General features: G+C 39.5%; 1 protein-coding gene across 1 annotated transcript in view; it reads right to left on the bottom strand.

Moving 5' to 3' along the window:
• Window positions 1-11,686, bottom strand: part of LOC142178175 (uncharacterized) — a 35,134-nt gene extending 23,448 nt beyond the window's left edge. Inside the window, exons 1-4 of the mRNA XM_075247505.1 lie at window positions 11,367-11,686; window positions 10,787-11,033; window positions 9,762-9,845; window positions 8,655-9,648 (exon numbers count right to left, since the gene is read on the bottom strand). Of these exons, the coding sequence (XP_075103606.1) occupies window positions 8,655-9,648; window positions 9,762-9,845; window positions 10,787-11,033; window positions 11,367-11,686 (1,645 nt within the window). The remainder of the gene's footprint in view (window positions 1-8,654; window positions 9,649-9,761; window positions 9,846-10,786; window positions 11,034-11,366) is intronic.
• Between the last annotated feature and the right edge of the window lie 1,325 nt (window positions 11,687-13,011).

Raw genomic sequence — 13,011 nt, 5'->3', positions numbered from 1 at the left:
TCATTGTTTATGTGCATGCGGCGACATAAAGGTGGCTTTGTTGGGATTGTTGTGAGATATATCGGGGCGATCTGTTGATGTGGCTCATGTGTTGGAACCTGGGTTGTTGTTTTGATCTCACACTTGTTTCTTAAATGTTACTGGCTTATGTTTTATGAAATGTCGGTTGATTTTTATATGATATCACATGCCTCATCCCCATTGATATTTCGTTGGAATAAACGGTTATTTTTATATTGAAGTTGTTGTTACACATTCTCCGAAGTTGTTAATATTTGTTCTATTATGCTTTCCGTTGTTAGTTTTATGTTGATATCCTGCATATGTTATTTGATTAGTGAGTGTCTTGACTTGAACTTCGCCACTACTCCACCGAGGTTAGTCTTGATACTTACTGGGTACCGACTATGGTATACTCATACTACACTTCTGCACATTCTTTGTGCAGATCCAGGTACCTTAGATCGTGTTGGTTATTAGAGTGTTGAGCCCGAGCTGTTGGAGACTTCAAAGTATACCTGTTGTTCCGCTCGTAAGCCTTAGAGTCACCTTATATTATTTCTTTGTTATTGTTTATGTCTTCCAAACAGTGATGTACATTTGTGACTTATTATGTAATCCTCGTAAAGCTTATGACTCAGTATTATCGGGTTTTCAGATTATGACTGTTGTATCCCCGTTTTTGCTATGTTATGGCATTTCTTAGCTTTTATTTAATATTTAAAGTTGTTATATTCTATTCGATATTATTGTGTGGTAGGTTTACCTATTCTGAGAGACTAGGTGCCATCACAACCCTTAAGGTAGGATTTTGGGTCGTGACAAGTTGGTATCAGAGTACTAGATTCATTGGTTCTATGAATCATAAGCAAGTTTAGTAGAGTCTTATAGATCGGTATGGAGACGTCTGTACTTATCTTCAAGAGGCTACGGAACAATCAGGAAATTTCTCTTCTTTCATTCCTCATCATGCGGATTTATTGATTTCAAAGTTTGAGCCTTTGTATTCTATTATCTCACAAATGTTGAGGACACGAGCTTCAGTTATTGATGATGCTGCCCCCAGTGCTGGTGTTACTAGAGGCCAGGGAAAAGGCGGAGCACGTGGCGTAGTGAGGGGCCATGCTAGGGCCACGACTGAGGAGACACCAGTAGCTCCGGTTGGGGAACAAGCACCCGAGGTATCTGTTGCTACCCATGGACTTCAGGAGACTTTAGGGCACTTTCTAAGCATGTTTGGTACGTTGGCTCAGGCGGGGTTGATTCCAGTTGCACCGGCTATTTCTCAGGTTGGGAGAGGAGCTCAAACTCCCGCTGCCCATTCTCCAGAGCAACGAGCTCATGTTGATCTGGCTCCGAGTGTTGTACCGGTGCATCCTGTGATTGCGGTTCAGCCCGAGGTCGGCCAGATGCGTTAGTAGAGGAACAGAAGAGGTTGGAGCGGTTCTAGAAGCATCACCCTACCTCTTTTTAGTGGCATAGCTTCTGAGGATGAACATGGTTTCTTAACCAGTGTCACCATATTCTGCGTGCTATGGGCATAATGGAGTTGAGCGGGGTCGGTCTTACTACTTTCCAGCTAACAGGGCCGACATATAGATGGTGCCAGACTTCTGAGGCGAGTAGGCCAGCTAGCACAACGCCACTTACTTGGTCCCAGTTCACTGATCTCTTCTTGAGGGAGTTCATTCCACAGATGCGTTGCGTACCGAGTTCGAATAGTTGCGCCGGGGGAGTATGACAGTGTTCGAGTATGCTATGAGGTTTACTCAGTTATTTCTTCATAAACCTACTTTGGTTTCCACTGTTAGAGAGAGAGTCCGCATATTTATTGAGGGACTCGGTTATAGCCTCAGATTTGGGTTAGCACGGGAGTTGGAGACTGAGACTCCATTCCATCAGGTTGTGGAGATTGTTGCATCCTATTTTGCACGAGTCAAAACAAGATTCAACTAGTTGTTTACTTGTTGATGATAAAAGAGAGTCACCACATAAAATTTAAAGGTATACTAGGGTACCTATTTAATTATTAAAATCATCATCCTATTAGTTTGCTAACCGGTGAGATTTGGGTAAGGGTTCTTGTTCTTCTAAGGGGAAGGTGTTCGACACCCCCTAGAAATAAAACGACTATATGTGTAATTTTAGTAAAGTAAGGCTATTTGAAGAAGTAGGCTTTAGATATATCTTAAGATCAATTTCAAATCTTGTACCCAAGTTTTAGATGAAAATCATTTAAGGTATCCTTCGACCGCGACCGTGTTTCATTTTTGTTTTGGAAAACATGTCTTGGAAATTGTTTTTTTCTCGATTCTGGTTTTTAAAGAAGGGGAAGTCGCTTGCTTTCAAATCTCCCTTGATCTTCAAAGGATTTCATAAAAAGGGTTAGTTTACGCAAAAATGAAAACCATACGGGCGAAATAATTAAGTAAGTTGATGTTATTAACTAATGTAATAAACAACAATTCCTTTTAATTTTATCTATAGTTTTTTAGTTAAGTTTCTAAAGTAATTCAAAGCTAATAAAGGGAAAGCATTCACTAAATATTATCAGTGTTATATACACATAGAAGGAAACAACATATTATGTAAAGTAAAAGTGAACCATACTCATGGTTTTGGGCCTGAAGAATGTTAGGCCCAGCAACAACGAACAACAATAACAGCTTTTAGGTAACTCCAAGCTCGGGATAAGAGTTTGGGCCGGAGTTCTTTGAGAACTCGGCAGGTTCAACTCAGATTTATGTAAAAAAAGAAAAGTAGAAGGTCAATAGATACATGACCCAATTCAACATTTAAACACAAATAATATCAATGTAGACCCAAGATCAAACTGTAACAATTATCAATAGTTAAGGGTGCAAATTAATGTGAAGTTACACAAAGTAAAGCAATTTACAGTGAGATCTTTATTTTCATTAAACACTAAATCTAGAGAGATTAGCAAATGTCAATAGATTTAGGGCTTAAGGTAAAATTCCATTCATGGCCAAGATACCCTTTGGATCCCTGATACTTCAAAGTTCACAAGGGTCTCAAGGACCCCTAGCATTGCTTGTGTCAGGGAGAATATTTCAACCAAAAACTAAACTCTACTCTCAAATACACCTAACTAATCACACCTACTCTTCCCTATAGGTTTAAGTGCTAATGAGGCACTCAATGTAAATTCCAATACAAAGTGATGACAACATATAAGGAGATCTATATATCTTGTAAGTAACTCTTCAGAACACTAAAATATTATCAAACAAATCATGGTTTGCACACAAGCATATAAAACAATGTGATATACTTTTATCAGGCTTGAGAGAACTCAACAGAATCAGTTATAGATGCTAGCAAGCAATGAGAGACACCAACATGCTAATACAAGGACCCAGAATATGTAAGTCATGTAGTTCATAGGAGATATTCCTGTGTATTACCCTCATTAATCTCAATGGTAGGTTTATCATTAGCTGTAATCATGTTCTCAATCATATTTACACTTAATGATATGTACACACAGACTAGCACTCTGCTTCTCACTAAATGTAAGGGTTAACAATCTACTTCAGGGTTCCTAAAGAGAGGGGATAGGAAAATGCATGACCCTCTAAAGAGATCTTTTATTCCATCTAGGTTGGTTTAAATATACAGTCATACACTTAAACAGGGCAGACAGACATAAAAAAGGGCTCTCCTAAGTCTATGGGTATATTGTAGTAATTTAGTAGGCTTCAATGATATGGAAGTACAATCACAAACATGGTGTACAAATAACAGTTCAGTTCTGAAACATGGATGTGTATAGAACTTCCAACAGATGGTATTTAAATATGTACATGTCGCATTCTAACCAGATACAACATTATAACATGATTGAGCACCAAACAACATGGGATTAGACTATCATTATAGTGGTCCAGAATAATAAAAGTTTTATACTAGGTATAGTGAGTCCACTTATACAGGTTTAGTAGATTAGTCCTAACATGATGAAGTTCTAGTTTAACATGACCAATTTAAGAGATGATACACAAACACAATAACTAAAATTCTTAATCAAATTATGTTTCTTAACCTGATTCTTGAAAATCATTCTAAACATGCTTGGTCTAAGTTAACAACAACAACCGGAGTTCATATGAGGCTAATTGCAGCAATTCATTAGAACCTAGTTTGGTTATATTCATAGGCATACTTATACAGTGGAGCTCACAGGTAAGATCAAACAGTCATGAAGGCTAACAAAAATTCATTACAATGGTTTTTCAAGAGCTGCAAAATCACAGAAAATGCATTGGGAAAGAGAAAACAACCCAAACAAACTTAAACTAATATATTTCAACTGATTGATCGCCTTGTAGTTAACCTCAGGTGTTCATAGCCTATTTTTACTTTAGTTTATCAAGTAAGCAACCTCAAGTGCATGATACATATCAATAGGTAACTATAAAGTAAAAATAAATAGAGTAAACATGAGAACCATAGCAACTATCAAGAGAATCTAAAGATAGAACAAGCATACCGAACCATTAAGGTTCTTTAGCCAACTACATAAGTTTTAATTAGCATACAAATTACTTAACTTAAGGAGCATTCATTAATCTTGCAAGAGTAGTCAATTAGTGTTAACTCAGTCTCAAGACATTAAGAGATATAGTTGGTTCATATGCAAAGCATGATTATCAACACAAGTTAACAACAACACACCACGAACATAAACAATCATTAGAGAATAAAAGGGTAGACATGATTTTAACCAAAAATCGATTAAAAGAAAGGATGGGGTCGAAGTATTGACCTTTCTTTGAGAAGTAAACCAAACAAGGATTCTTGTTTGCCATTTAGGAACCAAATCTCAAACAACTACCAACGAATTGAACTCAGAACCGGAAAGAGAGGAAGACGAAGAATCAGTTAGAAATTAGGGTTTCTGATAGATTCTGTAAAGTCGTATTAGATTGTGTTTCTTAGGTTGTTAGGTGTTGTTAGGTGAGAGAAACTAAGGCTACTATTTATAGTGCCTTCAAGCCTTAGAGTTTTGGTAGATTCAAGAATGACGACTACCATATGATGCAAGCAAAGACGAGTGAAAATTGAAGAAATAGAGGGGAAAATAGTGAGGATTTTACCTGAGAGGGGAGAGGTCGACCGTTGAGAGCAAAGATCCATCGGGTAAAACACTAAAACCAGAGGTCACTACGTTTGTACTCTGGGGTCGAATCCTTATGATGAATCTCTGAAAGAACTCCATGCATGCTCCGATTTGATGGAGCATAAGAGAGATTAAACAATTTGAAGTTTCACTCATTGGCTAGGGTTTTTGGACTTAAGAATTTTGAATTCTATTAGTGGAATTGGAAATGAATCGGCAGGATTCGTAGCGTAGGGATAAGATGAGTGTTTCAGGCTTCGATTGAGATAACCTTGCACAAATTTGTGCAAGGTATTGGCGATTGATGAGGTAGGGCAAAAGGGAGAGTAGAGAGCGTTTTGGAAAAGAGAGGCGGCTGGGTCAAGGGTAAATGATTAGGGTTTTAGGGGTAGACCAAATTCGGTCTCTAGGTTAAGGCTGAGAGTTGGAATGGAAGCCGTTGGATCCTTTGATCAACGACTCCGATTATTTGGAGATTTAGGAATTTTTAAAATGGTTTTAGGGAAAACATCGGTGGCCGTTGGATTCTTGTAATCTAACGGTTGAGATAAAATATGATGAGGCTTTTAAAATAACTAAAAAACGGGATTAAACCTGGTTCGTTGATGATGTGGACAACGGTCAGAATAATGTGTGTTTGTTTTGTGAGTATAGGTAACGAGTGACGTGGCACGAACTCATTGGCTGCATGAAGGTTTCCCTGATTACTAAGTTGGAATGGGAGGGTGGATCGGGACAAATACGGATTGGGCTTGTGTTTGGGCCAATTTCAATTTAAAAGATGGCCAATTTGTGTTTAGGAGAGCAATTGCAATTATAGCCATTTAGCCTTTAACCTCTTTAAAATTAATTTAATTAAACTTAATTAATTCCAATAAAATATGATAGAAATTTTAATCATCAAATATACACTACTTACTCTAATTAGTTAATTTATTTACTAAAATATCTTATTTTCCTATTTACTACACTAATTTCGAATTTATTTTGAAACAAAATTTATGTTTCCAAAAATTGAGAAATAACTTTATAAATTAACTATATACCTATGTGATGAATATGAAAATTATTTTAATAATTTTAAAAAGGGTAAAATAGTAAAGATAATATTTTTTTTATAATTATATAGTTATTAAATTACTAATTAACACCATTAATTACTTAAAAATAGGTATTATTAATTAGAAAATATCTTTAACATATTTATTAAAAATTAATAAGTATAAATAAATTAATTTTTAAAAGGAATGTCAGAATTAGTTGTCAATAGCTGTCCCTCTTTGAACGGAGACGATAAAAGAGTTTTCGGGCAAAGAAATCGAACCAAGGCCAATTTTGTCCCGACTTTAGGCATACATTGCAGGAATGACATATGGATTTAAGGAAGAATATGAGTTTTAGAATTAAGGGAGGAGTTAAGGAGACTTCCGGAAAAAGTTTGAAGAGTTGGGGCCGAATTCTAGCTTTGAATTGCTTACATACCTCGGGCTTAACGAGGATAAGGCCTCATGTAATTCTTAAGTGCTGATTTGGAAAAGGCAATGCTTGCAGGAATTTCCCCAGTATCGTATTATGACGATACTGCGGGACGAAAGATTTGGTACCCATGATAGCTCTAAATTGCGGCTTGATTCGAAAGATTTTGAAGAATTAGAGTTCCACTGTTCGTTTTAAGTTTGTGTTTGGATCCTTGGCCCTCTTATGAGTTTGTCCTTCCTCATAGCGTGTAGCTTGGTTTGCTGCTTAGAAGAAGTTCCACATTGCGATGTTTGTTCGTGCAAAAAATATAATACACACATACCCATATATCGTAATGCAAATGTGTTTGAGTGTGATGTAAATGATGCAAGATTGATGATGCCTAGCTGCCAGCTCGCCGTTATTTGGAATCGGGACGATGTGATACTTGAATTTGACTTGATTGTTAGCCGGACTTTGTACCGTTTTGCAGTTGTCGAAGCATTAAGTCTCCTTACATTGGGAGTATCTCTGCGCGATGGGAGTAGTTGACTTATAATGTAAAATGTATCTCCGCGTGATGGGAGTAGTTGCATTGAAATGTAAAGTATCTCCGCATGATGGGAGTTTTTGACTTGATAAAAATATAAAATGCTATAAGCTCCATGAGCAAGACGTCAAAACATTCAAGACAAAATAAAGAAATAAGGAGCGTGCCTAAGAGATACTCTTGTCTTCAAAATTAACTGCGGTCATCGATCGGCAGAACGTTGGTGACGGGGTTTGCAGCTATCTACTTGTAATCTATGATAAGGCAGCGTGGCGGTGCAGAACACTCCCATTGGCAAAACGAAGAGTTTGCTATATATAGGGCATTTGATTGGCAAAGCCAACAACTCGATTTGTACGGGACGCTCTGATTGATTGAGCTGACGGTTTTCTATATACATGGCTCCGGCCGGCGGGGCCAGCGGCTTGATATATACAAAGTGCTCTACTTGATTAAGCAGGTGGTTTTCTATTTACAATATGTCCCGATCGTATCGGTGGCCTGGTTCCAGAATACCTGCAAAGGATTTGAGAGTTAGTATTCAATTATATGAGAAAAATTTAAATAATTAAAAAGAGTTGATAGTTATGAGAGAGTAGCGGATCCGTCATCTCCCCAGCGTGCACCAGCGTTTCCTTGTACCATGTCGGTCCTGCGTTCAAAGAAAAATTCTTACAGTGGGGTGTCGGTTTATATTTAATGTAGTCTTGGCTTTGCCTCGGGCCTGGTGAGGTTATGCCATGATGTTCGGTAGGTGGAATGAAGTTGTCTTTTTAGAAAACATTTTGCAAATCATCCATTTTTTGTCATCGTTCCGGATTGACAAGTTTCTAGAAATTTCCTCAGACGTGAATATTGTTTCTAGAAGATTTAGTCCAGTTGACGTCGATTCTCAGAGGTGCCCCTGATGACGTAACTTCTTGTCGCTGCGATCGCGTCCTAATCTAAACGAATGCATTACATAGGTTTTCTTAGTGTTATGACCGAACCTTTTCAGGTTGCCTACGTCTCCGAAATGGAATCAGGTCTGAACACAGTTCGAGGTTAATAGTAAAGAAATTATGATGATGATTGAGCCCGACTCAGGCAGCGTACGTATCCAAATGGAATCAGGTCAAAACGTAGTTCCATTACAAAAGATGCAAAATAATGAGATTGAAAATGAAGTGGCCGAGTCTGACTCAGACTGCCTACGTATCCAAATGGAATCAGGCCAGAAAGTAGTTCAATTACAATAGATGACTAAATCCGATGAGGATTGCCTACGTATTCCTGCCAAAGGAAATCAAGTTGTGGCGTAGTTCTGAATACATACAAAATGATATTTGGATTTTCTATTACAAAAGAAGAGGGGGAGAGAGACCGGACCCTACATTGGTTGCCTACGTATCCCGCTGTGGGAAGTCAGGTCGGGCATATTTCTGTTACAACCAAAACATAACTCTACTCTCTTCAAATGTAGTTTCTCTTGATTGCATCTGAGTTGATAGGCTTCGTGCTGACTCTTCCGTCCATCTCTGCCACGATCAGAGCTACTCCCGACAATACTCGATGGACCACATATGGACCTTGCTAATTTGGTGCAAACTTTCCTTTGGCTTCTTCTTGATGGGGGAATGTTTTTCAACACCAATTGCCCCAGTGTAAATTGACGAGGTTTCACCCTTTTGTTGAATGCATTGGCGGTCCTATTTTGATACAAATGACCATGGCACACTGTGTCTATTCTCTTCTCATCAATGAGCATGAGTTGCTCCTGCCTAACTCGTATCCATTCTGCATCATCTAACTTGGCTTCCTGAATGACCCCCAAAGATGGTATCTCGACTTCTGCGGGTATCACAGTTTCGGTGCCATATACCAACATGTATGGCAAAGGATAACCTAACAAGGCAAAGGATAACTTCACATGCCATTGCCTATGATTGTCCACTATCTTTCGTAAGATCCTTTTGATGTTTTTGTTGGCTGCTTCAACTGCCCCATTCATTTGCGGTCTGTAGGCTGTAGAGCTATGGTGGATGATTTTGAACTTCTCACAAATCTCCCTCATGAGATCACTGTTGAGATTGGCTGCATTGTCGGTGATGATCGACATAGGTATCCCAAATCGGCCGACTATGTTATTACCGACGAAATCTACCACTACTTTCTTCGTGACCGCCTTGTATGTAGAAGATTCAACCCATTTGGTAAAGTAGTCAATGTCTACCAAGATGAAATGGTGTCCATTTGATGTAGTGGGCTCTATGGGTCCGATTACGTCCATGCCCCAGGCGGCAAACGGCCAAGGTGAACCCATTATATTCAACTCATTAGGTGGAACCCGGATGAAATCCCCGTGGATCTGGCACTGGTGACACTTCTGCACATAGCGGATGCTATCGCTCTCCATGGTCATCCAAAAGTATCCGGCTCTTAAAATCTTCTTGGCTAAGGTGAAGCCATTCATATGAGGTCCACATGTCCCTGCAAGTATTTCTTCTAGCAATTTGGTCTATTTAGCAACATTTATACACCTTAACAGACCCAAGTCTGGGGCCCTCCTATATAGGAATTCCCCATTAAGGAAAAAGTGATTCCCTAGCCTTTTGATTGCTCGCTTCTGACCATTGGTGGCAATCTCTGGGTACTCTCTTCTTTCAAGAAACCTTTTGATGTCGTAGTACCACAACTTAGCGTCTGTCTCTTCATCTACATAGAAACAATATGCATGCTGATCCCGAACATCCATCTCAATAGGATTGATGTTATTCTTATCTAGATGCTAGATCATGGACGACAAAGTTGCGAGAACGTCGACAAACTCATTCTGGATCCTAGGAATGTGTTTGAACTTGATCTTTGTGAACTTCTTGCATAGTTGTTTCACACAATGCAGGTACGTAAGGATCTTGACGTTCTTGTTAGTCCATTCTCCTTGAACTTAACGTATCAACAGATCAGAATCTCCTATGATCGGAAGCTCCTTGATGTTTATGTCGACTGCCATCCTAATCCCGAGGATGTATGCTTCGTACTCAGCCATATTGTTTGTGCAAGGTATCCTTATCTTTGCTGATGTCGAGTAATGCTATCCTGATTCTGAAATTAAAACTTCTCCGATTCCCACTCCTTTGAAATTTGCTGCTCCGTCAAAGAACATTCTCCATCCAAGTATGACTCTGCAATGTCTTCTAGGCGAACAACACTTCTTCATCCAAAAAGTATTTAGTGAGCAGCTCATAATCCTTGTCCATTGGATTCTATGCAAGATGGTCAGCTAAGGCATGTCCTTTGATGGCCTTCCGCGTTACGTACACAATGTCAAATTCGCTGAGAAGAATCTACCATTTGGCCAGTTTTCCTGTTGGCATTGGCTTCTGAAAGATATGCTTGAGTAGATCGAGCCGGGATATTAGGTGTGTGGTGTATGCCGACATGTAGTTCCTCAATTTCTGGGCGATCAAAGTCAAAGCGCAGCAGGTACGCTCTATCAGGGTGTATTTGGCTTCGCATGGTGTAAAATTCTTGCTCAAGTAGTAGATAACTTGCTCTTTCATCCCGGTCTCATCGTGTTGTCTCAACATGCCTCCAAATGTGTTGTCAAAAATAGACAAATATAATAATAGTGGCTTCTCAGTCTCGGGGGGAACCAATGCTGGTAGAGTTGACAAGTACTCCTTGATTTTGTTGCACACTTTCTGACACTCTTCTGTCCATTTCGTAGCAGCTTCCTTTTTCAACAGCTTGAAGATAGGCTCGCAAATTATAGTAGACTGGGCTATGAATCTGCTGACGTAATTTAATATGCCAAGGAAACTCATCACGTCTTTCTTGCTCTTAGGCGGCGGTAAGTCTTGAATGGATTTGATATTTGAAGAATCCAATTCTATCCCTTTCCTGCTTACGATGAAACCCAACAGTTATCCGGTAGGGACTCCAAATGCACAGTTTGCAGGATTCAACTTCAAATTGTACCTCCGCAAACGTTTGAAAAACTTCTTCAGGTTGTCCAAATGTTATGCACTCTTTTGAGATTTGATGATGACATCATCCACATATACCTCGATTTCCTTGTGGATCATGTCATGAAAGAGGGTCTCCATAGCCTTCATATAAGTAGCACTAGCGTTTTTGAGGCCAAATGGCATGACTATGTAGCAATAAACTCCCCTAGGCGTAGTGAATATTGTCTTCTCCACATCTTTTTCATGCATCAGGATCTGGTGGTACCCGCCGAAAAAATCCACGAATGACTGCAGCTCGTGCTTCGCACAATTGTCGATGAGAATATAGATGTTTGGTAAAGGGAAATCGTCTTTTGTACTGGCCTTGTTAAGATCTCGATAATCCATAAATATCTTGATTTTCCCATCCTTCTTTAGCATCGGTATGATATTTGTCAACCATGTAGGATAATTGGTGACTCTCACCACGTTTGCCTCTATCTGCTTGGTCACTTCTTCTTTTATCCTCAAATCCGACTTGAACTTTCTGGGTTTTTGTTTAACTGGCGGTCTGGCAGGTAGGCAATCGATGCAAAACAATGTCATTGCTTAATCCGGGCATATTGTCATGAATACGTCGATGTACTATCGGAGGAGCTCGACTAGTTCTTCTTTCTGCTCTGCTTCTAAATGGATGCTAATTCGAGTTTCTTTCACGTCTTCTTCGCTTCCCAGGTTGACTGCTTCTGTCTCTTCAAGGTTAGGCTTTTCCTGGCTTTCCAACTGTTCGATCTCTTGTGGGAGATTAGCTTACATCATTCTTTCATCGTATTCCTCGTAATCTGGATCGCTTTGCTCGAGGGTTTTGTTACATGTCATAATCGCGGAATGCGAGTTGTTATCATTTTAATTACTAAAAAGAAAAATTAAGTATAAATGAAGCGATAAATAGTTCTGCAATAATTTTTAAGAAAGTAATTCTTTTATTTCATCAAAGAGGAACGTCTAAGCATTTAGGGAGGCAATTGACAAAAGAGTACATGCACGGTTCAAGCCTCAATTGACCGTGCATTTTTTTCAAAGGATTTACAATTCCACATTACCAAAACTCCCAGCGAACCAGTGATAGGCTGGCGGTCCAATTCTGCAAGTCCTCTCCTGGTTCGACATTCTGAATGGTCGGTGTCATGATATCAACTTGTTCGCAACATTCCTCGATCATGGCCACGAACAACCTTCCCATTCCATCGACGATGTCATCCTCTGGTGTTGAGCTCTGAACCAGACCTGGAACATGCTCTGGCACAAAAGCCTTCTTCCCGAAGCCACTGGTGTAAGTCATTCCAATTGGAGGTTGATACCCTAAACCGGCTCTACCTTTCTGCCCCCTTAGCTCAATAGGCTATGTTATCCCATCTGATCGGGCTCCTAGCCTGGTCCCTGGTCGGTACCCATGCTTCATATTTCTCTCATAGCCATCTTTGATCTGTATGGTGACTGCATCCCTAGATTCTGCTCAGCCTTTTCTATTTTTGTGGTCTGCATGATCTCGACCGCATAAAAAACGAGCCATTCTAGTCCTTTTATGAATGGGACTGCATGTTCTAGATAAGCTGACTGACTCCATTCCCCGTGAACTACAATCTTTTGACAACCCCATTCGAACTTTGTATACTGATGGAGGGTGGACGGGACTGCCCCTGCCATATATATCCAAGGTCTTCTCAGCAACAGGTTGTATGAGGATGAAATGTCCATTACCTGGAATAGTGTTGGGAATTCAACTAGTCCAATTTGCAAAGCTAAATAGATTTACCTAATGACGTTCTTCCGCGACCCATCAAACGCTCTTACCCTCATATGGATTTCTTTCACTTCTCTCAGATGAATACCCAACTCTCATAGAGTAGAGAGCGGGAAGATATTGACTC

Source organism: Nicotiana tabacum, chromosome 24 (assembly GCF_000715075.1).
Source record: "Nicotiana tabacum cultivar K326 chromosome 24, ASM71507v2, whole genome shotgun sequence".
NCBI lineage: Eukaryota > Viridiplantae > Streptophyta > Magnoliopsida > Solanales > Solanaceae > Nicotiana > Nicotiana tabacum.
Note: the sequence above shows the minus strand (reverse complement) of the source record. Positions and strands in the feature narration are given on the sequence as shown.